The following is a 27,607-nucleotide window of genomic DNA, read 5'->3' as shown; positions in this document are numbered from 1 at the left end:
TTAATTACAAAATTACCTGTAAAATAAATCCTAACCTAAGTTACAATTAAACCTAACACTATACTATCATTAAATTAATTAAATAAAATACCTACAATTACCTACAATTAAACCTAACACTACACTATCAATACATTAATTAAATACAATACCTAAAAATAACTACAATGAAATAAACTAACTAAAGTACAAAAAATAAAAAAGAACTAAGTTACAAAAAATAAAAAAATATTTACAAACATAAGAAAAATATTACAAAAATTTTAAACTAAATACACCTACTCTAAGCCCCCTAATAAAATAACAAAGCCCCCCAAAATAAAAAATGCCCTACCCTATTCTAAATTAATAAAGTTCAAAGCTCTTTTACCTTACCAGCCCTGAACAGGGCCCTTTGCGGGGCATGCCCCAAGAAGTTCAGCTCTTTTGCCTGTAAAAAAAAACCATACAATACCCCCCCCAACATTACAACCTACCACCCACATACCCCTAATCTAACCCAAACCCCCCTTAAATAAACCTAACACTAAGCCCCTGAAGATCTCCCTACCTTGTCTTCACCTCACCGGGTTCAGCAATCGGTCCAGAAGAGGGTCCGAAGTCTTGATCCAAGCGGAGCAAGAAGAGGTCCTCCATCCGGTAGAAGTCTTCAATCAAGCGGGGCAGAAGAGGTCTTCCATTCGATTGAAGTCTTTATCCAAGCGGGATCTTCTATAGTCATCCATCCGGAGCGGAGCGGCAGCATCCTGAAGACCTCCGACGCGGAACATCCATCCTGGCCGACGACTGAACGATGAATGACGGTTCCTTTAAATGACGTCATCCAAGATGGCGTCCCTCGAATTCCGATTGGCTGATAGGATTCTATCAGCCGATTGGAATTAAGGTAGGAATATTCTGATTGGCTGATGGAATAAGCCAATCAGAATCAAGTTCAATCCGATTGGCTGATGGTGCCGCTCCGCTCCGGATGGATGACTATAGAAGATCCCGCTTGGATGAAGACTTCAATCGGATGGAGGACCTCTTCTTGCTCCGCTTGGATCAAGACTTCGGACCCTCTTCTGGACCGATCGCTGAACCCGGTGAGGTGAAGACAAGGTAGGGAGATCTTCAGGGGCTTAGTGTTAGGTTTATTTAAGGGGGGTTTGGGTTAGATTAGGGGTATGTGGGTGGTGGGTTGTAATGTTGGGGGGGGGTATTGTATGTTTTTTTTTACAGGCAAAAGAGCTGAACTTCTTGGGGCATGCCCCGCAAAGGGCCCTGTTCAGGGCTGGTAAGGTAAAAGAGCTTTGAACTTTAGTAATCTAGAATAGGGTAGGGCATTTTTTTATTTTGGGGGTCTTTGTTATTTTATTAGGGGGCTTAGAGTAGGTGTAATTAGTTTAAAATTGTTGTAATATTTTTCTTATGTTTGTAAATATTTTTTTATTTTTTGTAACTTAGTTCTTTTTTATTTTTTGTACTTTAGTTAGTTAATTTCATTGTAGTTATTTGTAGGAATTGTATTTAATTTATTTATTGATAGTGTAGTGTTAGGTTTAATTGTAACTTAGGTTAGGATTTATTTTACAGGTAAATTTGTAATTATTTTAACTATTTTAGCTATTAAATAGTTCTTAACTATTTAATAGCTATTGTACCTGGTTAAAATAAATACAAAGTTACCTGTAAAATAAATATTAATCCTAAAATAGCTATAATATAATTATAATTTATATTGTAGCTATATTATGATTTATTTTACAGGTAAGTATTTAGCTTTAAATAGGAATAATTTATTTAATAAGAGTTAATTAATTTCGTTAGATTAAAATTATATTTAATTTAGGGGGGTGTTAGTGTTAGGGTTAGACTTAGCTTTAGGGGTTAATACATTTATTAGAATAGCGGTGAGCTCCAGTCATCAGATTAGGGGTTAATAATTGAAGTTAGGTGTCGGCGATGTTGGGGAGGGCAGATTAGGGGTTAATACTATTTATTATAGGGTTAGTGAGGCGGATTAGGGGTTAATAACTTTATAATAATAGCGGTGCGGTCCGGTCGACAGATTAGGGGTTAATAAGTGTAGGCAGGTGGAGGCGACGTTGTGGGGGGCAGATTAGGGGTTAATAAATATAATATAGGGGTCGTCGATGTTAGGGCAGCAGATTTGGGGTACATAGGGATAATGTAAGTAGCGGCGGTTTACGGAGCGGCAGATTAGGGGTTAATAATAATATGCAGGGGTCAGCGATAGCGGGGGCGGCAGATTAGAGGTTAATAAGTGTAAGGTTAGGGGTGTTTAGACTCGGGGTACATGTTAGAGTGTTAGGTGCAGACGTAGGAAGTGTTTCCCCATAGCAAACAATGGGGCTGCGTTAGGGGCTGAACGCGGCTTTTTTGCAGGTGTTAGGTTTTTTTTTCAGCTCAAACAGCCCCATTGTTTTCTATGGGGGAATCGTGCACGAGCACGTTTTTGAGGCTGGCCGCTTGCGTAAGCAACTCTGGTATCGAGAGTTGAAGCTGCGTTAAATATGTTCTACGCTCCTTTTTTGGAGCCTAACGCAGCCTTTATGTGGACTCTCAATACCAGAGTTATTTTTATGGTGCGGCCAGAAAAAAGCCAGCGTTAGCTTTTCGGGTCGTTACCGACAAAACTCTAAATCTAGCCGTTAGGGTTTATTTTTATTTCACAGGTAAGTTTGTATTTATTTTTACTAGGTAGACTAGTTAGTAAATAGTTATTAACTATTTACTAGCTACCTAGCTAAAATAAATACAAATTTACCTGTAAAATAAAACCTAACCTGTCTTACACTAACACCTAACCTTACACTACAATTAAATAAATTACATTAATTAAATCCAATTAACTAAATAACAAAAAACAAACACTAAATTACACAAAATAAAAAATAAATTATCAGATATTTAAACTAATTACACCTAATCTAATAGCACTATCAAAATAAAAAAAAGCCCCCCCAAAATAAAAAAAACCCTAGCCTAAACTAAACTGCCATTAACCCTTAAAAGGGCCTTTTGCAGGGCATTGCCCCAAGGAAATCAGCTCTTTTACCTGTAAAAAATACAAATAACCCCCCAACAGTAAAACCCACCACCCACACAACCAACCCCCCAAATAAAATTCTAACTAAAAAACCTAAGCTCCCCATTGCCCTGGAAATGGCATTTAGATGGGCATTGCCCTTAAAAGGGCATTTAGCTCTTTTTCCGCCCAAACCCTAATCTAAAAATAAAACCCACCCAATAAACCCTTAAAATAAACCTAACACTAACCCCCGAAGATCCACTTACAGTTTTTGAAGACCTGACATCCATCCTCAACGAAGCCGGCAGAAGTCCTCAATGAAGTAGCAGAAGTCTTCATCCTAGCGGGCCGACGTCTTCATCCAAGCCGGCAGGAGTCTTCATCCAGACGGCATCTTCTATCTTCATCCATCCGGCGCAGAGCGGCTCCATCTTCAAGACATCCGGCACGGAGCATCCTCTTCTTATGACGGCTCTTCTCGAATGAAGGTTCCTTTAAGTAATGTCATTCAAGATGGCGTCCGCTCTGCGCCGGATGGATGAAGATAGAAGAAGATGCCGTCTGGATGAAGACTTCTGCCGGCTTGGATGAAGACGTCGGCCCGCTAGGATGAAGACTTCTGCTACTTCATGGGTGGGTTTTATTTTTAGATTAGGGTTTGGGTGGAAAAAGAGCTAAATGCCCTTTTAAGGGCAATGCCCATCCAAATGCCCTTTTCAGGGCAATGGGGAGCTTAGGTCTTTTAGTTAGGATTTTATTTGGGGGGTTGGTTGTGTGGGTGGTGGGTTTTACTGTTGGGGGGTATTTGTATTTTTTTTACAGGTAAAAGAGCTGATTTATTTGGGGCAATGCCCTGCAAAAGGCCCTTTTAAGGGCTATTGGTAGTTTAGTTTAGGCTAGGATTTTATATTTTGGGGGGGCTTTTTATATATTTTATAGGGCTATTAGATTAGGTGTAATTAGTTTAAATATCTGACAATTTATTTTTTATTTTGTGTAATTATTGTTTGTTTTTTTGTAATTTAGTTAATTGGATTTAATTAATGTAATTTATTTAATTGTAGTGTAAGGTTAGGTGTTAGTGTAAGACAGGTTAGGTTTTATTTTACAGGTATTTATTTTAGCTAGGTAGTTAGTAAATAGTTAATAACTATTTAGTAACTATTCTACCTAGTTAAAATAAATACAAACTTAGCTGTGAAATAAAAATAAAACCTAAGATAGATACAATGTAACTATTAGTTATATTGTAGCTAGCTTATGGTTTATTTTACAAGTAAGTATTTAGTTTTAAATAGGAATTATTTAGTTATTAATAGTAGGTTTTATTTAGATTTATTTTAATTATATTAAAGTAGGGGGTGTTAGGATTATACTTAGGGTTAGGTTTAGGGGTTTATAACTTTAGTATAGTGGCTGCGATTTTGGGGGCAGCAGATTAGGGGTTAATAACAGTAATGTAGGTTACGGAGATGTTAGGGACAGCAGATTAGGGGTTAATAATATTTAACTAGTGTTTGTGATCCGGTAGTACGGCGGTTTAGGGGTTAATATGTTTATTATAGTGGCGGCGATGTCGGGAGTGGCAGATTAGGGGTTAATAATTTTATTTTAGTGTTTGTGATGCGGGTGGGCCTCGGTTTAGGGGTTAATAGGTAGTTTATGGGTGTTAGTGTACTTTTTAGCACTTTAGTTATGAGTTTTATGTTACAGATTTGTAACGTAAAACCCATAACTACTGACTTTCAGTTTACGGTATGGATCTTGACGGTATAGGCTGTACCGCTCACTTTTTGGCCTCCCAGGCATAAATACCGGCGCAAAGGAAGTCCCATTGAAAAATTACTTTTTGAAAGCTGTGTTAGTTACGCTGCGTTATGGCCAAAAAAGTGTGCGGTGCAGCTAAACCTTCAAGACTCGTAATACCAGCAGTAGTGAAAAAGAGCCATAACGATGCTTTTTCACTCATACCGTAAAACACGTAATCTAGCCGATACAAAATAAAGTACAAAGTACACTCATAATAACACCATCTAATAAAAATTATTTAAAAAAAATATTGCACAAAAAAAGTTATGAGGTCCCAGATGTTAGATAAAAAAGCTGCAAAAGACTTTAACATAGAGATACCTACAATTAAATATGAATTGTTTTATGCCGGGTTAGAGCACTTTAGAATATGCAGTTGTGTTAACGTGCAAGATATCCTAAGTTCATCTTTTTACATGCATCACGTTAGCGCGCGAGCGAAAACAGTTTACTTTCAACTTGTAATACAAGTGCAACCCGACTCGTGCAAAATGCTTACTTCTAGAGCAGTTAATGCTCGAGTGGGAGCATAAATAACTCTCCACTTGTAATCTGGCCCTAAAGACAATATTGTGTAACTTTGGAGTGTTTGATAACATTTTGCACTTATTCCAGGTTGTTAGTGGTGCAGGTGAACATATAAAATATAATGATAAAACAGTGACATTCTTCCTTCATTATTTTTATGTCCATGGTACTTACTGTAAAACCAGGTGCACAGAGGCATTTCCCTGTTTCGCTATCACACATCCCTCCATTCAGACATAGACATGGCTCTTGGCAGTTGGTTCCGTAGTGCCCCTGAGGGCAGGTTTCATTGCAGAACAACCCTGCCCAGCCAGCTTTGCAGGTACACTCTCCAGTTATAGGGTTGCAGCTGGGACACAGAGAGAGTGAAAATTAATATCCTCTACAATTAAGTTTTACTGAATGTTTAGAAAACAGGACCCACCCAATTGCTGGTCATGTTACTATATGATGCCTGGCCAGAAATACGATGTTATACCTCGAATTTCTGTATGGAAAATATATACAACAGTGAAGAGTGTACCGCGTGCAGAAAGACTGCATGCATATCTATGATCAGATCAGTAGGTACCATAAACTATCAGTGCTGTTGAAAGCTCACACAAATTGTAAAAATATAAACCCACTAATGACAGTAATGCCAGAGTTTAAGTACTTGCTCAAACATGAAAAAGCAGGGACATTTCAGAATTCAGTATTCCCATAATAGAAGAATGAAAAATAGAACACAACAAAAAGGGCAGCTCCTAGTGTAGTATGTTCAGTTATTTGCCTCCACCAAATGACACCCTTATGATCATATACTCATAAAGGTAAATGCACTCCAGGGTGCTTTTGTGGCGTGCTAATATCTCACATTCTTTCAGCGCAATGACTCACTCACAGTTCACCATTCTATAGTCTGGAGATAGAAACAAGAAGAAAAAAACGTCTTCTTCTAGAGTAGATAATTAAGGTAAAACCTCCACCAATAAGACCATCTATTAGAATGGTACTCACAAACTTCCAAGCACTCGTTAGTGCTGTATATAGCCTACTAAAAAAAATCAGTGTTCCAGATCACTGCACACCGGTCGCTTTTACTCCATTCTTGTGTAGAAGACTGCATCTCAATTACCTGTATATTTAAAGACAAAACCTTAACACCTAGATTTAGAGTTTTGCATTAGAAGGGGTGCGTTAGCTACGCATGTTTTTTTTCCCCCCGCACCTTTTAAACAATGCTGGTATTTAGAGTTCTCTGAAGGGCTGCGTTAGGCTCCAAAAAGGGAGCGTAGAGCATAATTTACCGCCACTGCAACTCTCAATACCAGCGTTGCTTACGGACCCTGCCAGCTTCAAAAACGTGCTCGTGCACGATATCCCCATAGGAAACAATGGGGCAGTTTGAGCTTTAAAAAAACCTAACACCTGCAAAAAAGCAGCGTTCAGCTCCTAACGCAGCCCCATTGTTTCCTATGGGGAAACACTTCCTAAGTCTGCACCTAACACCCTAACATGAACCCAGAGTCTAAACACCCCTAACCTTACACTTATTAACCCCTAATCTGCCGTCCCCACTATCGCTGACCCCTGCATATTATTATTAACCCCTAATCTGCCGCTCCGTACACCGCCGCAACCTACATTATAGCTATGTACCCCTAATCTGCTGCCCCTAACATCGCCGACCCCTATATTATATTTATTAACCCCTAATCTGCCCCCCCTGAGCTCGCATTCTATTGGCTTATCGGAACAGCCAATAGAATGCGAGCTCAATCTGATTGGCTGATTGGATCAGCCAATCGGATTGAACTTGAATCTGATTGGCTGATTCAATCAGCCAATCAGATTTTTCCTACCTTAATTCCGATTGGCTGATAGAATCCTATCAGCCAATCGGAAATTCGAGGGACGCCATCTTGGATGACGTCACTTAAAGGAACCTTCATTCGTCGGGAGTCGCCGGAAGAAGAGGATGGATCCGCGTCGGCTGCTTCAAGATGGTCCCGCTCCGCGCCGGATGGATGAAGATAGAAGACGCCGCCTGGATGAACATGTCTACCGGTCCGGATGTCCTCTTCTTGCCGGATAGGATGAAGACTTCGGACCCTGTTCTGGATCTCTTCTTGCCGGATAGGATGAAGACATCAGACCCTCTTCTGGACGGATCGGTGATACCCGGCGTGGTGAAGATAAGGTAGGGAGATCTTCAGGGGCTTAGTATTTTTTTTTGTGGTTTTTTTAAGGGGGGTTTGGGTGGGTTAGATTAGGGGTATGTGGGTGGTGGGTTGTAATGTTGGGGGGGTATTGTATGTTTTTTTTAAATGCAAAAGAGCTGTTTTCTTTGGGGCATGCCCCGCAAAAGGCCATTTTAAGGGCTGGTAAGGTAAAAGAGCTGTTAACTTTTTATTTTAGAATAGGGTAGGGCATTTTTTTATTTTGGGGGGCTTTGTTATTTTTTTAGGGGGCTTAGAGTAGGTGTAATTAGTTTAAAATTCTTGTAATCTTTTTTTATTTTTTTGTAATTTAGTTTAGTTGATTTAATTGTAGATAATTGTAGTTAGTTTAGTTGATTCATTTATTGACAGTGTAGTGTTAGGTTTAATTGTAACTTAGGTTAGGATTTATTTTACAGGTAATTTTGTAATTATTTTACCTAGGTAGCTATTAAATAGTTATTAACTATTTAATAGCTATTGTACCTAGTTAAAATAAATACAAAGTTGCCTGTAAAATAAATATAAATGCTAAAATAGCTACAATATAATTATTTGTTATATTGTAGCTATATTAGGGTTTATTTTACAGGTAAGTATTTAGCTTTAAATAGGATTAATTTATTTAATAAGATTTATTTAATTTTGTTAAAATTATATTTAACTTAGGGGGGTGTTAGTGTTAGGGTTAGACTTAGCTTTAGGGGTTAATACATTTATTAGAGTAGCGGCGAGGTCCGGTCGGCAGATTAGGGGTTAATAAGTGTAGTTAGGTAGCGGCGACATTGGGGGGGCAGATTAGGGGTTAATAAATATTATGTAGGTGTCGGCGATGTTAGGGACAGCAGATTAGGGGTACATAGGGATAATGTATGTGGCGGTGGTGTGCGGTCGGCAGATTAGGGTTAAAAAAATGTATTAGAGTGGCGGCGATGTGGGGGACCTCGATTTAGGGGTACATAGGTAGTTTATGGGTGTTAGTGTACTTTAGAGCGCAGTAGTTAAGAGCTTTATGAACCGGCGTTAGCCCATAAAGCTCTTAACTCCTGACTTTTTTCTGCGGCTGGAGTTTTGTTGTTAGAGTTCTAACGCTCACTTCAGCCAAGACTCTAAATACCAGCGTTAGGCAGATCCCATTGAAAAGATAGGATACGCAATTGACGTAAGGGGATCTGTGGTATGGAAAAGTCGTGGCTGGAAAGTGAGTGTTAGACCCTTTCCTGACTGACTCTAAATACCAGTGGGCGGCCAAAACCAGCATTAGGACCCCTTAACGCTGCTTTTGACAGCTAACGCAGAACTCTAAATCTAGGCGTAAGTTAACACATTTTGGCCCTTGATATGGCAATATACGAGTTTTGTGTTATGAGCTGTGCGGTGCTAACGTGCAGTTTTTTCTCACCGCTCACTTACCTACAGCGCTAATATTACAGGTTTTTACAAATCCGGCATTAAAAGACAAGAAGTGATCGTAGAGCAAAATAGAGCTCCACACTGCACTCCAATACCAGCGTTGCTTAAGTCAGCGGTGAGCTGGTCGTACGTGCTCGTGCATGATTTCCCCATAGACATCAATGGGGAGAGCCGGCTAAGAAAAAGTCTAACACCTGCAAAAAAGCAGCGTAAATCTCAGTAACGCAGCCCTATTGATTCCTATGGAAAAATAAAGTTATGTTTACACCTAACACCCTAACATGAACCCTGAGTCTAAACACCCCTAATCTTACACTTATTAACCCCTAATCTGCCACCCCCGACATCGCCGACACCTACATTATTCTTATTAACCCCTAATCTGCTTCTCCGGACATCGCCGCCACCTACATTATATTTATTAACCCCTAATCTGCTGCCCCCAACATCGCCGACACATACATTATATGTATTAACCCCTAATCTCCCTCCCCCAATGTCACCGCAACCTACCTACATTTATTAACCCCAATCTGCCGCCTCCAACGTCGCTGCCACTATTCTAAATTTATTAACCCCTAAACCTAAGTCTAACCCTAACCCTAACACCTCCTTATTTAAATATAATTTAAATCTAAATAAAGTTCCCATCATTAACTAAATTATTCCTATTTAAAACTAAATACTAACCTATAAAATAAACCCTAAGCTAGCTACAATATAACTAATAATTACATTATAGCTAGCTTAGGGTTTATATTTATTTTACAGGCAAGTTTGTATTTATTTTAATTAAGTAGAATAGTTACTAAATAGTTATTAACTATTTAATAACTACCTAGCTAAAATAAATACAAATTGACCTGTAAAATAAAACCTAACCTAAGTTACACTAACACCTAACACTACACTACAATTAAATCAACTCCCTACATTAAATACAATTAAATAAATTAAATTAAATTAGCTAAATCACAAAAAACAACAACACTAAATTACAGAAAATAAAAAACAAATTACAAGATCTTTAAACTAATTACACCTAATCTAATAACCCTATCAAAATAAAAAAAGCCCCACCAAAAAAAAAACCCTAGCCTAAACTAAGCTACCAACAGCCCTTAAAAGGGCCTTTTGCGGGGCATTGCCCCAAAGAAATCAGCTCTTTTACCTGAAAAAAAAAATACAAACAACCCCCCAACAGTAAAACCCACCACCCACACAACCAACCTCTGAAATAAAAGCCTAACTAAAAAAACCTAAGCTCCCTATTGCCCTGAAAAGAGCATTTGGATGGGCATTGCCTGCTTCATTGAGGACATCTTGCCACTTGGATGAAGACTTCTCCCGGTAAGTGAATCTTCAGGGGTTTATTGGGTGGGTTTATTTTTTAAGTTAGGGCTTTGGGCTGCAATAGAGCTAAATTCCCTTTTAAGGGCAATGCCCATCCAAATGCCCTTTTCAGAGCAATGGAGAGCTTAGTTTTTTTTAGTTAGGCTTTTATTTGGGGGGTTGGTTGTGTGGGTGGTGGGTTTAACTGTTGGGGGGGTTGTTTGTATTTTTTTTCAGGTAAAAGAGCTGATTTCTTTGGGGCAATGCCCCGCAAAAGGCCCTTTTAAGGGCTATTGGTAGTTTAGTTTAGGCTAGGGTTTTTTTTATTTTGTGAGGGCTTTTTTAATTTTGATAGGGCTATTAGGTTAGGTGTAATTAGTTTAAAGATCTTGTAATTTGTTTTTTATTTTCTGTAATTTATTGTTTTTTTGTGTGATTTAGCTAATTTAATTTATTTAATTGTATTTAATGTAGGGAATTGATTTAATTGTAGTGTAGTGTTAGGTGTTAGTGTAACTTAGGTTAGGTTTTATTTTACAGATCAATTTGTATTTATTTTAGCTAGGTAGTTATTAAAAATAGTTAATAACTATTTAATAACTATTCTACCTAGTTAAAATAAATACAAACTTGCCTGTAAAATAAAAATTATTAGTTATATTGTAGCTAGCTTAGGGTTTATTTTATAGGTAAGTATTTAGTTTTAAATAGGAATAATTTAGTTAATGATAGGAATTTTATTTAGATTTACTTAAATTATATTTAAGTTAGGCGGTGTTAGGGTTAGACTTAGGTTTAAAGGGTTAATAAATTTAGAATAGTGGCAGCAACGTTGGGGACGGCAGATTAGGGGTTAATAAATGTAGGTAGGTGGAGGCAATGTTGGGGGCAGCAGATTAGGGGTTAATAGATATAATGTAGGTTGCGGCGATGTCTGGAGCGGAAGATTAGGGGTTAAGGAGTATAATGTAGGTGGCGGCGATGTTAGGGGCGGCAGATTAGGGTTTAATAATATTTAACTAGTGTTTGCGAGGCAGGAGTGTGGCGGTTTAGGGGTTAATATGTTTATTCTAGTGGCAGCGATGTCCGGAGCGGAAGATTAGGGGTTAGAATTTTTATTATAGTATTTGCAATGCGGGAGGGCCTCGGTTTAGGGGTTAATAGGTAGTTTATTGGCGTTAGTGTACTTTTTAGCACTTTAGTTATGAGTTTTATGCTACAGTGTTGTAGTGTAAAACTCATAACTACTGACTTGCGTTAGGAATCTTGTCGGTATAGGCTGTACCGCTCACTTTATGGCCTCCCAGGACAAACTCTTAATATCAGCGCTATGCAAGTCCCATAGAAAAAAGGGTTAATGAACTTTACGTAAGTTGGTTTGCGGTAAAGGCCAAAAAAATTTGTGGTGCCCCTAAACCTGCAAGACTCGTAATACCAAGGGTAGTGAAAAAGCAGCATTAGGACCTGTTAACGGCTGCTTTTTCAGCTTACCGCAAAACTCGTAATCTAGCCGATAGTCTTCTATTAAGGAAATAAGATTAGGAATTACCTGTATTTTCAATTTTAAGTGAGAATTTTAACTCTGGAATTAACATACTGTCAGGATATCTGTGAGTGTTATTAAATAATATATATATATATATATATATATATATCTACACACACACATATATATATATATATATATATATATATATATATATATATATATATATATATATATATATATATATATATATATATGATAAGACCAAGAATTCATTTTGTGAAGCTGTTTGTAAAACAACTCCCTCTTGTTCTGAAACACAGATTTCAAGAACAAAGAAATACACACTCCAGGCCAGGATGCCTCCTCGGGTGGTGAAGACAAGATTCTGTACATGAAGTCAGATAAGCAAACAAAATTCCGAGGATGTAGTAATTAGCACAGACCTGTTAATTGCCCCTGAACCAACTAAATACACATTATGCTGGCTAGCAGAAACATGTCTATATTATAACTTTGAAATTCATTTTAATGTACAACTTATGTCTAATTTTCATTTAAGGTATACCTCAGTATAGTATAAATGTGTATTTGAGGATCTGAGAAGAAATGCCTAACAGTAATATATTAGATAAGTATTTGCTGAACTTAATAAGTAGCTATATAGTCAATTTAAAATGTACAATTTATTTCAAAATTAAAGGGACAGTCTAGTCAAAATTAAACGTTCATGATTCAGATAGGGCATGCAATTTTAAACAACTTTACAATTGACTTTTATCATTAAATTTGCTTTGTTCCCTTGGTGGTATTTTTGAAAAGCTAAACCTAGGCAGGCTCAAACTGATTTCTAAACAGTTGAAAACTGCCTCTGAGCTCAGAGCATTTTGAAAGTTTTTCACAGTTAGACAGTACTAGTTCATGTGTGTTATATAGATAACATTGTGCTCACTCCCGTGGAGTTATTTAGGGGTCTGCACTGATTGGCTAAACTGCATGTCTGTCAAAAGCACTGAGATAAGGGGGCAGTCTGCAGAGGCTTAGATACAAGGTAATCACAGAGGTAAAAAGTTAATATAACTGTGCTGGTTAAGCAAAACTGAGGAATGGGTATTAAAGGGATTATCTATCTTTTTAAACAATAACAATTCTGGTGTAGACTGTCCCTTTAATAACATTCTTTTTATTTTCCAGACATTTGAAATACAAACTGGATTCCAGATATGACTAGTAGATATGAATATATGAATGCCTAAATATACTATTTCAGATAGTGTCTGCTGTGTTAAATAAATAACCACACATGTAAAATGTTTAACATACTGTATTTATATTAATATGGGATAACAATAGAAATCTGACTTTTAAACGCATCTTCTAAAATATTATAAGTAATATACTCATGTTTAGTACGAAAATACTCTGGGTAAATAGTATTATATGGTCCCATACATATTGGACACATTGTTTGCTGGTACTGGAAATTAAAGTATATTTAATAAACATTTTAAAGGTTAGATACTAGACTGTTAGCAGTGTTGATGGTGAGACTGCATTTCTGGTTGTCTGCTGCCACCTATAGTTCAAAAATGGTATTTTGCTGCTCAGGGAGGCATTTCCCAAATAACCAATGATATGTTCAGCTCCGAGGGCCTATCAAATTCTTGTGGGAATGATTAAAAAAAAAGGAGGGATTTATCTTGAATTAGAACCCACACACACTATACAAAGAGACAGAATCAAAGAAGCATAACTTGTTGAGAGAGAAACACAGAGATTTTGTGCCAAGTATCTTCACTGCCATTTTGGGACACTTTCTTGAGAATAGAAAGATAACAATTTTGAGGCCTGTATCCTTGTGAATAGTAGATAAAAACCTTCTTATATGACCTACAAGAAACTCCAGAAGCTGAATTCCCACAACTGGTATTTGGTGATGTATATGGTTGCTCTATATTTTTTGTGTTTTAACTAAAGGTATTGTAAAATTATAGTTATATCGTAGTTGTGATTTAAAAGGAGAATTTATTCTTATATTTAATATTAATTAGACCAAGGGTAGTAAGTATACTAGTATTAAATATTTATGTTTAGAAAGAATTATGTATTTTAATATCATAAGTTAATTACAGATACAGTATTGCTATATATATATATATATATATATATATATATATATATATATATATATATATATATATTAGATTTTTTTGTGTGGCTGAATAAGAGGTTATCTCAGCTCAGATTCATTGGCATATAAATTGGCTGTTATATATATAAAATTTCTGGTGTTTTTAATTGAAGTTATATAGAACAAATTGTGGGTTAAATAGTTTAACTATATTTGTCTGAAAGTTATCTTAAATCTATTGAGATCCAGTAAGATTTGTGTGAAGTATCTTGTTATATAGTTTTACTAAGCACTGTTAAGTTAGCGGTCCATATTCTGGTATTTTATTGTGGTATTTTAATGCGATTCATTGTGAGTGAGGTTCATTTTAAAGATATTTTTTTATGATCTGTTGTATAGAATATTGTAACGGAATAAGCGTGCATAATTGAGTCATAATCTAGTTTCTACATAAATATAATTCATTGTGTCTATAAAATCTAACTAATCAATGAACTAAGGAATAAATATTAATTTGAATAAATATATTGTTACGTATATACATTTTATTGGATGGCAACTGCTAAGATGTTAATAAATGATATTGTAAACCTAGTATATACAAACAATACATTTTGCCACTACACAAATATTTAAAAAACAAATAAATAATATGATAAATAAAAATGTAGCTAATCTAACCTAAGCAAGAGGTTAAGGATGCTCAAACAAAGATCTTTTTTGTATACATCACATGCACATAAACAGTTAATAAGCTGTAAATCTCTTTGTAGGTTTAGGAAATTTAAGATTAAGCTCTGATACATGACTTTACTATCTTAGATCCATATAACATGTAATATAAATAACTATCTATGAGACCTAAAGTGACAGTAAAGCCCAAATTAAACTTTCATGATTCAGATAGGGCATGCAATTTTAAACAACTTTCCAATTTACTTTTAGCATCAAATTTGCTTTGTTCTCTTGGTATTCTTAGTTGAAAGCTAAACCTAGGTAGGCTCATATGCTAATTTCTAAGCCTTTGAAGGCTGCCTCTTATCTAAATGCATTTTACAGTTTTTCACAGCTAGAGTGTTAGTTCATGTGTGTCATATAGATAACATTATGCTCACGCCTGTGGAGTTATTTAAGAGTCAGCACTAATTGCAAGTCTGTAAAAAGATCTGAAATAAGGAGGCAGTCTACAGAGGCTTAGATACAAGGTAATCACAGAGGTTAAAAGTATATTTCTATAACAGTGTTGGTTATGTAAAACTGGGGAATGGTAAATAAAGAGATTATCTATCTTTTAAAACAATAAAAAATTTTGTGTTTACTGTCCCATTAAAGGGATACAAAGGTCAACAGTAAACTTGCATGATGCAGATAGAGCATGCCATTTTAATACACTTTTAAAGGGACAATCTACACCAGACTTTTTATTGTTTTAAAAGATAGATAATCCCTTTATTACCCATTCCCCAGTTTTGCATAACCAACACAGCTATATTATTATACTTTTTACATCTTCTGACAGCCCCCTGATCTCATGACCTTTTATTTATCATCTATTACATTGCATTTTAGCCAATTAGTGCTGTGTTGTGCGGACTTAAATACATGGCCCACATGAACTAATAGTCTCCTGTTGTAAAAAGCAAATAAAAAAGCATGTGATAAGAGGCTGTAGTGGCTTAGAAACAGGCATAAATTTAGAGGTTTAAATGTTATAAAGTATATTAATATAACAATGTTGGTTGTGCAAAGCTGGGGAATGGGTACTAAAAGCATTATCTATCTTTTAAAACAATAAGAATTATAGTGTTGACTGTCCCTTTAAATGTACTGTTTTCAAATGTACATTGATCTATTTTTATGCTTTACATTGAACTAGTTGGCGATTGGTGGCTAAACACATTTATTTATTTGACGTGGGTTAAACACAGTTATATGTAAGCAATAGTGCAATAACATGTTCTAATATATCAATAATTGTTTCCAATCTAAGTTAAGAATACTTTACCCCATAAAACCAACCACCTGCCAAACATCATGAACATTAATTCAGTAATTTGGGCTGTAGCCTTTTATAATTCTCTATCTCATCAGTAAAGCATTTTTTCACATAACTTAAATAGATTTATTTCAGAGCTTGCAGTGATTTGGATGACAAAACACAACTGCCAAGTTCAGTCATTCATTCAAAACTAATAATCATTTCACAAACAAAAGTTTATATCAAAAAGTATTATATCTGTATTCAACACTATCTATGCCTACACTCAATGTTGATTAGATTCCCCTTTTTGTTTTCAAAATGATATTAAATGCAAATTGGAAGCTGCATGAAACTATTCAGCTTTGTTTTGGCAGATAAGTATACTTTTAATGTTTTTTTTCCCACTAATTTCTTTGTCTCCCTCACCAAGAGACAAATCAGAAACCCGTCCATATGTATTTGGTATGAATGTGTATTGTAGTGCACATGTGCAGTAGTAGGATCCTAGACTGGATCATAGATCAGCAACAACATGTTCTTGTGCGTCTATGGGTGTGTGGTATAGCACCTGTTTAAAATGTTCTTTAAATAAAAAATGATAACAATTGAAACTTCTGAACTTACCATAACCTACAATGTGTAAAACAAGTTAGAGGTGCAATCCAGTCATGCCATTAGGTCATCATTTGATGGAAAACATCTATGTTCTTGTTTACCATATAACAAATGGGTCAGTTATGTCACTACAGACTGATTGACTGTAGGTACAGTATGTCAACAGCTTTCCAAATCTGTAGTATATAGACTTTGCTATTGACAAAAATCTGTACTAGGTTGAAGTAAGCATGAAAAGCTAATTTAAATAGGCTATTAAAGGGACAGTAAAGTCAAAATTAAACTTAAATATATTGGATAGATCATGAAGGTTTAAATAATTTTTCAAAGTACTTCTATTATTTATATTGCTTAGTTCTCTTGGTATCTATTCTTAAAAAGTAAGCTTAGGTGAGCTCAGGATCGTTCACGTGTCTTTAGCCACCTGGCAGCAGTGTTTGCAGCATTATATATAGCAATTTTATACATACAGTAGTTGCAAACTCTGCTGCCATAGACTGCTAAAGACATGTAGACACTGAGCTTCTAACAGCCTACATAGATTTACTAATCAATGAAGGATACCAAGAAAACAAAGCAAATTTGATAATAGAAGTAAATTGGAAACTTTAAAATAGCTCACTCTTTCTGAATCATGAAAGTTTAATTCTGACTTTACTGTCCCTTTAAGGATCAATATACATGGGTCCTTTTGTATAGTTTTCAAAGCCCTATTCAACTTAATTGTAACTTTACTAATAACAAAACAACAAAATATATTTTAGTGCAAGACCACTATATGTGCCCCATTCCACACTGGTCTTCATCCGCTCCAACATAGCCCTTAAAGTAGAAGGTTACATTATTTTTAGTCATGAAGGGGTACAATGTTTTTGAAGTGACTTCTAAGTCTAGTTTTATGTCACTTTAAGGACAATCCTTTGTTCACCCCTTTATTCTGACTTGCCTTACCTCTGTGAATGTAGAGTATCACACAGGCAGGGCATGTTGCAATGCACCCCATATTTCCCAGGTATGCACATGCGCTCCTCACAGTTTTCTCCAAAAAAGCCAGCCTCACAAAAGCAAGAGCCATCAATATGGAAGCAGCTCACAGCATTGTTGCAGTGACAGGTGTCTCTGCAGTCTTGCCCATACTTGCCGATAGGACACTCTTCTCTGCAGCTGTATTAGCAAAAGAAGGTCAGTGTACATTAGATACAATTCTTACTAATGGTATATGGGTACCAGAATTCACTGTATTTGTGCAAGCTTTAGTTGGGTCAAGGAATATACAGAATAACAGATGCATGTCAGAATAAGTAAAAATATGTTGCAATTAACAATATCCAGTCTATTTCATTAGTGACATATCACAATATCACTTCACTTACCGGTCTCCAGTGTACCCCAGAGAGCAAAGGCACTGTCCAGTTTTTGGGTCACATAGACCATGATTGTGACAATGGCATTCCTCCTTGCAGTTAGGTCCAAAGTAGCCCTCTGGACAAGGGATGGAACATATAGAGCCCTGTTTACAAAACAAAGTAACAAATCCTCTATTAAGCAGTAAACACGTTTCTTTCTGGATGTACACATTTCTCCAAAACACATCCTAAAATCTCACTGGTCCTATTTAATAGATGTAAGAGAATATCACACTCTGCACTAAAATGTATTTCTAAGCTGGAGAATACTTTGATCATCAGGTCATAAGAAGTCTTGTTAGTACAATGAGGTCCCTGAAAGAATTTTAGAAAGTCAAGTTAAGTTTGAGAGTTGTCTACTACTACAGGGTTCGCTCTGGATTTGAAGGAGACACACATATTACAATATAATGCTAAAAAAAAGCCTCTAAAGATCAAGTTTTTGATGATGAGGCCCAGAGAGCGAGCCCCTTCCAAAATTCCCAATTTATTAATCTGACTGATTCTTAGCAAATTTTTGTTCTACTTACTTGGGTAGATATAAAATACTTAAAGAATAAAAGGAAGGGAGGAAAAGTCACACATATTCCCTTGAAATATAAAATAATAATACTACAATGATGACTACAAACCCCAGATTCATAGTGATAAGGTGTGGTTCCCCTCTTACCATCCATCCTGGTGGGCAGAGGCACTCTCCAGTTACTTGGTCACAGATTCCTCCACTCTGACATGGACATTGGAATTCAGACATCTTGTCATTTGTAAAATGGATCTCACAGCTGCAAACAGACATACAAGTGACTTGTGATGCTTGTGGCTTGAAACCTTATTTTTTTGACAGATCATTGCAATTTTAAACAACATTCCAATTTATTTCTATTATCAAATTTGCTTTATTCTTTTCATATTATTTGTTGAAGGAGCAGCAATGCACTACTGAGAGCTAGCTGAACACATCTGGTTAGCCAATGACAAGTGGCATAAATGTGCAGCCACCAATCAGCAGCAAGCTCCAAGTAGTGCATTGCTACTGTTGAGCCTTCCTAGGTATGCTTTTCAATAAAGGATACCAAGAAAAGGAAGCAAATTAGATAATAGAAATAAATTGGAAAGTTGTTTAATTTTACTATACTTATAATACTAAGCATTATTGAGATATTTATGTCCATGCAAGATACATATCACTACTACAACATATTGTTTATTGTAAATTAAGATTTGATCATTCCTATGAGGACAATATACACTATGCTAACCCAATAATAACAGCAGTATTGTTGAAGAAGACTCACTATGGCCCTGTGTATCCTTTAGGGCAGAGGCACGCTCCAGTCTCAGGGTTACATGGGGCTTCATTTTGACACTGACATGCAAGTGAACATCCTGTCCCATAAGTACCCTCATCACATGTCTTCTTGCAGAGGGAGCCTGTGAACCCCGAGGAGCAGATGCATGACCCTGAGATGGCATTACACACACCATTGTGGCATGGGCAGGTACTGTTGCAGTCAGGTCCCCAGACATGATCTTCACAAGCTGAAAAAGATAGTAGAAATCATACAGATACATAGTATTGGTTTTGCATCTTATAAACCATACATAAATCTATGTTTTAATTAAAAAAGGTAAACCATAAGCAGAATATTTTGTTCCAAGTCTTCTATATATCTATCTATCTATCTATCTATCTATCTATCTATCTATCTATGTATCTATCTATCTATCTATCTATCTATCTATCTATCTATCTATCTATCTATCTATCTAGCTAGCTATCTGTGACATATATCAACAATTACATCTTTGTTACCGAGACCACTATGTTAAACTATGTAAAATACATTATTTAAAAGCATTATTTTGCTATCACAAAGCAGTCCGGGATCATAACCCTTTGGCGCTCCATTAGTATGTTTACCTAGTTAAGGACATATATACATGAGCTACTGTACTGATCAAACAATTGCTTTGAAGCATAAAGCTGTGTCTGGAATCTGAATCCTGCAAAATGTCTCCTGCTTTTCTGGGGAAATACATTGATCAAGAAAAACACTACATAGGGTTTATGGACTTGACTTTGACTCTAATGTCCCTTTAAAAAGGATTGACATCTTCCAATTGACTTATACATCTCATTAGGCCTTGTCCCTGAACTCACAATTCAGTGATTAGTCAATGTCTGTTTCTGCTCAGTCACTCATGTCTGTTACTAGCATACCTAGGTATCCTCTGCACCCCTCTCTGCCTGCTCACTATGTTCACATCACTGGATTTATTTCATTTTGCTACAAATCCCAGAGCAGACAACAATTATATTCTCCTAACCATTTCTATATGACAAAAAAGCACAACACACTTCTATCAGCCTTTTAATTACATCCCCATAATGATTTAGACTTTTATTGAACCCAACAGAAGGGTACAGCCAGATGTTTTCAATAATTGTGAAACACGTGTGCCTCTTTAAAAAAGCTAGCCTTCTTCATCTACCAACATGTATTAAAATCCCACCAATTAACAAACACGTTTCACAAGATGCTTTAATGGCTCTGGCAATGCCATTGGCTATTAAGTTACACATGCTTTTGTGTTTGTTTATAACATGTTGGCAAAAGTGGTTTCTCTTTCCCGTAGAACCTACTTAAGTGTTATTATGAGAAGATATTTAGTACAGAACATGTCTCCCTGAGGAAATGACTGCGTGGGAATGGGCAGCAACTCAGCAAGTGATGTCCTTTGCAGGCCCAGATCTGTCATTTGGAGACAGTATTCATATAATGTGCTGGAGATTTTATTTTAATCTTTTTTTTATATATAAATTCATGGCCTGAATGTGAAAGAAATTCTGTCATCTCTAAAGCAATTTGGTGTATACTATTAACCTCTCAACAACCAGTATATGGTAAACTTTGTAGTTGTAACAGCAAAAGTTTTAAAAATATATATGTAAAACCATATGCACAGGAGACTTTAAAAGGTACGTGGAAGCTTAAAGTAAACTTTTATGATTCACACAGAATGTGCACAAAAAAAAAATCTGTTTTGTAGCCTTTGTTGGAAGATAAGTGAAGTCTTCTCCTATGTTCTTTAAATATTCCCAAGTATATTATTGCATGCTTATTAGTGTTGGTGGATTTAAATCACCACAGACTGATTAACCCAAAAGCTGAGGGGTGGGGCACTGCATGTCTGTCTGCTCATGTAATAATACATTTATGGAGAAATTGCACACGGCAGTTTGCAGTCTCTGGAAGATAGATTCCCATACCTGTCAACCTTGTCTTTCCAGACAATGATAAATCTGACCCTATGCATAAGGAACTCTACGTGAATACAAGTTTGACATTTGGATTTGTTTTAAACTGAGATGTTTTAACTCTGCAGTGTTAGAGCAGGTGGTGTTTAGGTTTTATGGCATGCTGCCTAATTGGTTCATCTACTTCCTTCCTTACACAGATGCTGCCATATATAAGGCCTATATGCTTTTCCTCACGTCCCTATTCCTTTTATAACCACAAAACGCAGTAGAGGTTACCACACATTACTACATATTATATTATTGTGTGAGCAGATCACAATTGGGGCGGGGGCATGGGTGGGTTAACCATTATGCTGGTGCCCTCTGTGGCCCCCTGGTGATGCCACTGATATCTCTTTAAAACACAGCCTATGCCAATGTAAAGCCTAATATCTCTTTAGTATATTGCAGAAAGCAGCGTTATCAAGCACCCATAAAAGGTCAGATTGTGAGTATTTCTCTGTGCTGGTCAGCTACTGGTTGACTGTTAATGACTCTGCTGTACTTAGGGATCATTAGAATCTGATCAGGGACATTTGAGTAACAGGGTTGATAAATGCTGATATAAACAGGGCCCCAGGGAAAGCATCATATGAAGTGTATCACTATGAAAAGTGTCACAGGTGCTAAAACCTGTGCCAAGGTGCGTACCAGGTGATGCAATATATTCATACATTATTACAAAGTCCCCCCCCCCACAATAACCCGCCAACTTTTTATTTAAAAGACCATTACATACATTACAATTGCATAATCAAAGACAATGCAATAGCCATTAGTCTGATTTTTAAGTGAGCAGTAGATTTTTTTTTCCTGACAAATTTCAAAATGTATTTCAATTTGCTATCCCTTGTATCATGTGACAGCCATTAGCCAATCACAGACTCTTGTATGCATACACTGTGAACTTTTGCACATTCTCAGAAGCAGCTGTTGTCTCAAGGAGAGCATATAAAAAAAGTCTCTTAAAACTGAATGATCTATCATAGTGGCTTTCAAACTGCTCCTCATGCCTCTATAAAAGGCCAGATTTTCAAGATTACCTAGGGTGAGAGCAGGTTAACACCTTAACAACCAGTTACCTGCCCTGTACATCGTCTTTAAATGTAGGTTGGGGTTTCAGTAGCGCGGCTCTTGTCGCCAGCAGCTGGACTGCGCTATTACAGGATGCCTGCAGGAGGGAGGGAGGTTGTAATAGCCTGGTTCTGCGCTATTGCAGGGACAAAAACCCTTAAAGACCAGCGACGTACTGGGTAATAACCATTTACCAATCAGTTGATTATTTTATCTTTGCTCCAGTTCAGATATCCTGAAAATCTGACCTGTTAGGGAGAACTGAGGATCTGCTCTGTATGAATCATAAAAGTTTAAATTTTACTTTAGTGTCCCTTTAACTTATCTCCTAAAATGCAAATTGCACTAGAATATTTTATATTTTTGTTAATAGTGCTAAAGTATTGATCCTATACTAATCTGATAGCCTATCTTTTCAATCCTGGACACAACAAGTAAATAGCGCCATAATCTTAGAAAGATACCATAATTTTATATCCCAAAATTTAGACTTTTATCACTCTATTATATGTATTTGGGAAACCTAGACACAACATAATAATTCAATGGAATTACTATATTTTTTTCTCTTCTCATTGACATACTGGTTACTGTAACAAAGTTAAATTCCTCTTGACTGTAATATAATTTATCTACTCGTCATATATTTTTACTGTCATTGCTAACAACAGGACAGGCATGCACTCCTCATTTATATTACAGCTGCCAAGGTGCTAGCAAAAAGCCATAATAATCCAAAGTAAGAAAGTACTCAATGGACTTCTTCCCGTAAAATGTAACCATTAATTCAGTGTTAAAACATTGTAACGTTTCGGGTACCGGTCCGGTCCCTTTATCAAATGATCCTCAGATATTAAAGGTTACATTTTACGGGATATCTGAAAATCATTTGATAAAGGGACCGGACTGGTACCTGAAACGTTATGATGTTTTAACGCTGAATTAAAGGTTACATGTTGCATCACACCTATGTAAACTGACATGTTGTCTTGATTAAGGCCCAACTTTGGGCCGAAACGTCGACATTGACTTTTAAGAAATCACATCAATAAAACTTGAATTTTTAAAATAAATCCTGCGAGTGCCCATACCTTTGAGACTGATTCCCCTATGTGAAGAACATTGGAATGTGAAATAATTTACAGTAAATACATAGTTAAAACTATTACTAAATACTGTAAATACAAAATATGTGTGTATATGTATGCAAATACATATATACACATATAAATACATACATATATATATATATATATACATACATACACAGTATATATACACATATTTAGACAAGCGGTAGCCTGTGTATGCATATGTATGTTAAAGCCCTTTGCAGCTATTTTTTGCTTTCAAATACCATTTATCTTTGAGCCCTTATATATTTTTTTAAATATTTTTTTTAGCAGTGTTTATATGAGTGTAGCTGTACTTTTACTTGTATTTATGTTGTGTTCAATGCAACTTTTTTTCCCCTACCCTTTACGCAAGCTCTGAAGTAGTGCTAACCCTGAGCGCACTAAATCCGATTGCACTCAAACATATTTACTTTCAACTCGTAATTTGCGCTATTTCCTTTGCACGCAAAAAACCTGAAAAATCTGATATCGCTCGCATGCTACAGTTGGCGCTCCAATCCTAATCTAGCCCTATATTCCTTTATTAAACGTTAATGACCTAGAGCATTTAATTATTGCACTTGTACTGAGATCAGTATTTAACTCCTGTAAAAGGATTAAACTGAACGCAGCAGGTGATTAGCGGCTGAGAATACATGCTGCTCCAATTGGCTCACTGTCTTCAGCTCCAGCCCAGTACTGCATTGCCAGTCCAGAGCTTACTAATCAAATGCTCAGCCACACTAGAGCTTTTATATCCACTTATTGAGACCATTCTGGCAGGTTTGTAAGTTGTGTACTCACCACTGGAACATCCTGTGCCTCTCCATCCTGGTTCACACTGACATTGGTCTGGAGCCACGCAGCGACCATGTACACATTCCTGGGAGCAACTTGCTGGTTAAAGACAAAGACACAAATCTGTTAACTATCTAGATATGCTACAAGATGCAGCTGTCCCTAATAAATAAGTTAGTAGAATTGCTACTCCATAGATACATAGTTATCATTCCTGTGTTAAAGGGACAGGAAACCCCATCATTTTCGTTCATGATTTGGATAGTATATACAAATTTAAACAACTTTCTAATTTACTTCTATTATCAAATTTACGTCATTCTCTTGTTATCCTTTGCTGAAGGAACATCATTGCACTACTGTCAGCTAGATGAACACATCTAGTTAGCCAATCACAAGAGACAAATGTGTGCAGGCACCAATCAGCAGCTAGCTCCCACTAGTCTAGGATTTGTATTAATTTTCAACAAGGGATACCAAGAGAACAATGCACATCTGAAAATAGAAATTAATTTAAAAGTGTCTTAAAATGACATGCCCTATCTAAATCTTGCAAGTTTAATTTTGACTTTCCTATCCCTTTAAAGGGTTTAACATCAGGTCAGGACCTGCTTATAAAAAAATAATCCAAGGGCACATAATGAGTCTCATGCAATTGTGACAGTAATGTAATGATATAGCAAAATGCCATTTGCACTTCTCAATGAATGTAGTGAGAAGCACTATTGCTTGTAATTCTCTTGCTATGGGGGTTTGTATCACTATTATAAATGTTTTTGAATCACAATTGTTTCTATCAGGGATGCTGCTATTTACTGGTTTAGTTGCAAATAAGTGGGACAGAATTGAGATCTACACAATCACAATATCCTGAATTTACTGTAGAATTTCAAGCTATGGTTAGAATAGGTGTTTATAAGAAAGTTTCATTTTCTTTAAACAATTAAATGAATAGAATTGCAAATTCAATAGTCAGAGAGGTTAAACACATAGTTAAAATCAGTTCCAGAGCAGCAATGCACTACTGAGCTAGCCAAACACATATGGGGATAAAATGACAAGATGCATATGGGAGAAGCCACCAAGTGCCACTTAGCTCCCAGTAGTGCATTGCTCAATATCCTTAAAGGGACACTGAACCCAATTTTTTTTCTTTCATGATTCAGATAGAGCATGCAAGTTTAAGCAACTTTCTAGTTTACTCCTAATATCATTTTTTTCTTCATTCTCTTGCTATCTTTATTTAAAAAGCAAGAATGTAAGTTTAAAAGCATTTTCTATTACTCTTAGGCTCAGGAGCATCAATACACTACTGATAGCTAGCTTCCGATTGGTTTCATAATATGTCTCTTGTTATTGGCTCACCTGATGTGTTTTGCTAGCTCCCAGTGGTGCAGTGCTTCTCCTTCAACACAAGATACCAAGAAAATGAAGTAAATTTGATGATATATTTAAATTGTTAAAGGGACATTAAACCCAAACATTTTCTTTCATGATTCAGATAGAAAATACAATTTTAAACAACATTCCAATTTACTTGTATTATTTAATTTGCTTCATTATTTAGATATCTTTTGTTATAGAAATAACACTGCACATGGGTGAGCCAATCACATGAGGCATCTATGTGCAGCTACCAATCAGAAGCTACTGAGACTATCTAGATATGCTTTTCATGAAAGAATATCAAGAGAAGGAAGCAAATTAGATAATAGAAGTAAATTAGAAAGTTGTTTAAAATGGTATTCTCCATCTGAATCATGAAAGAAAATGTTTGGGTTTAATGTCCCTTTAATTGTATGTTATATCTGAATCATGTCCCTTTAAGAATAGCAGCAAAATGAATAGAGAAATGAATGTGCCTATGGAAACATGACCTAAAATGTGAGCTGTACATCTTCCCAACTGCAAGTCTGCTGACCTTTTATACAAGACTGATTATTGGCAATGTTGCTGCATACAATGCTGTCAGCTTACTGTAGACACACTGCAGCTCTATTTGAATTGCTTTGATATGTCAGGAAAATCAGGATGTTCTGTTAAGATGTAGGGTCATTTGGATGAACCTTGCTAATTTCTCACAATGACTAAAAACTATGTGAGACATTTCACTTTGTAATTACATTGTTTGATTTGAATCCCAAACTAATTCATTTACATTGTGTGAAACTTTTATTACACATTTTGCAACATCCATTTATTTATTTTTAAAGACTTCCTTTTTTCATAGCTACGTCTGCCCTTTCCTTTTACCTTGGTTCAACCATTTCATGCTCTGTCCAATCAAAGGAAAGAAATGGATGTATGCATTAATGTGCATTAAAGTGTTTACTATAGACAGTGAGCAGCCCAATACACAAGATTTTTATCCAGGGGTGTACTAGGGCCAAATATAGGCACAGTTATTTTAAAGGGACATAAAACCCAAATTAATGACATTTACAATTCAAATGGTTTCATAGAATGAAAGCATTTATTTGACATTATTTACTATTTTGATATTTAAATGTCTGAGTCTCAGCATTTTTGCCATTTCTTAAATTGAGTATTTCATTCAAAATTTCTGAAATGTAACATTCTTTTAAAAAACATGAATTTATAAAAAATGTGCAGTTGACATTTGTTTTTAAAAGAACAAATGTGACAAGTAATTGCTTTTTAATTTGTATTCATCACTTAGAAAAGCAACTAATAGTATTTATTTTTAATTAATCTTGTGAAATGTTCACTGCCATCCTTAAAGGGACACTGATCCCAAATTTTTTCTTTTGTGATTCAGATAGAGTATGCAATTTTAAGCAACTTTCTAATTTACTCCTATTATCAAATTTTCTTCATTCTCTTGGTATCTTTATTTGAAATGCAAGAATGTAAGTTTAGATGCTGGCCCATTTTTGGTGAACAACCTGGGTTGTTCTTGCTGATTGGTGGATAAATTCATCCACCAATAAACAAGTGCTGTCCAGAGGTCTGAACCAAAAAATAGCTTAGCTGCCTTCTTTTAAATAAATTAAATAAAGATAGCAAGAGAACGAAGAAAAATTGATAATAGGAGTAAATTAGAAAGTTGCTTAAAATTGCATGCTTTATCTGAATCACAAAAGAAAACAAATTTGGGTTCAGTATCCCTTTAATCTCTTGGAACATGATATGCTTATTTACAACATTTTTACACTGTTGCAGATTGCTAAATAGAGGCTGGCTTCTGAAAAAAACTAGATTTCTGGTTATATAAGTTATTTCTGGGCCTTCAATTAAGTTTTTTAGTTTTAGAAAAAATGTTGGTACTAAAGACTAAGGTTACTATAAGGCTGCCTACCATGATCAGAGTTGAGTAAATTTTTATCACGTGTGCAATAGGCTGTGCTGATTACCTCACATCT

At 36.0% G+C, this 27,607-nt stretch overlaps 1 protein-coding gene across 1 annotated transcript in view; it reads right to left on the bottom strand.

Annotated features, from left to right (window-relative positions):
• Positions 1-27,607, bottom strand: part of PEAR1 (platelet endothelial aggregation receptor 1) — a 281,847-nt gene that overhangs the window by 92,990 nt on the left and 161,250 nt on the right. The window contains exons 5-10 of the mRNA XM_053705337.1: positions 24,231-24,323; positions 19,232-19,475; positions 18,607-18,718; positions 17,904-18,040; positions 17,482-17,694; positions 5,546-5,720 (exon numbers count right to left, since the gene is read on the bottom strand). Of these exons, the coding sequence (XP_053561312.1) occupies positions 5,546-5,720; positions 17,482-17,694; positions 17,904-18,040; positions 18,607-18,718; positions 19,232-19,475; positions 24,231-24,323 (974 nt within the window). The remainder of the gene's footprint in view (positions 1-5,545; positions 5,721-17,481; positions 17,695-17,903; positions 18,041-18,606; positions 18,719-19,231; positions 19,476-24,230; positions 24,324-27,607) is intronic.

The sequence above is a fragment of the Bombina bombina genome, chromosome 1 (assembly GCF_027579735.1).
Source record: "Bombina bombina isolate aBomBom1 chromosome 1, aBomBom1.pri, whole genome shotgun sequence".
Lineage (NCBI taxonomy): Eukaryota > Metazoa > Chordata > Amphibia > Anura > Bombinatoridae > Bombina > Bombina bombina.
Note: the sequence above shows the minus strand (reverse complement) of the source record. Positions and strands in the feature narration are given on the sequence as shown.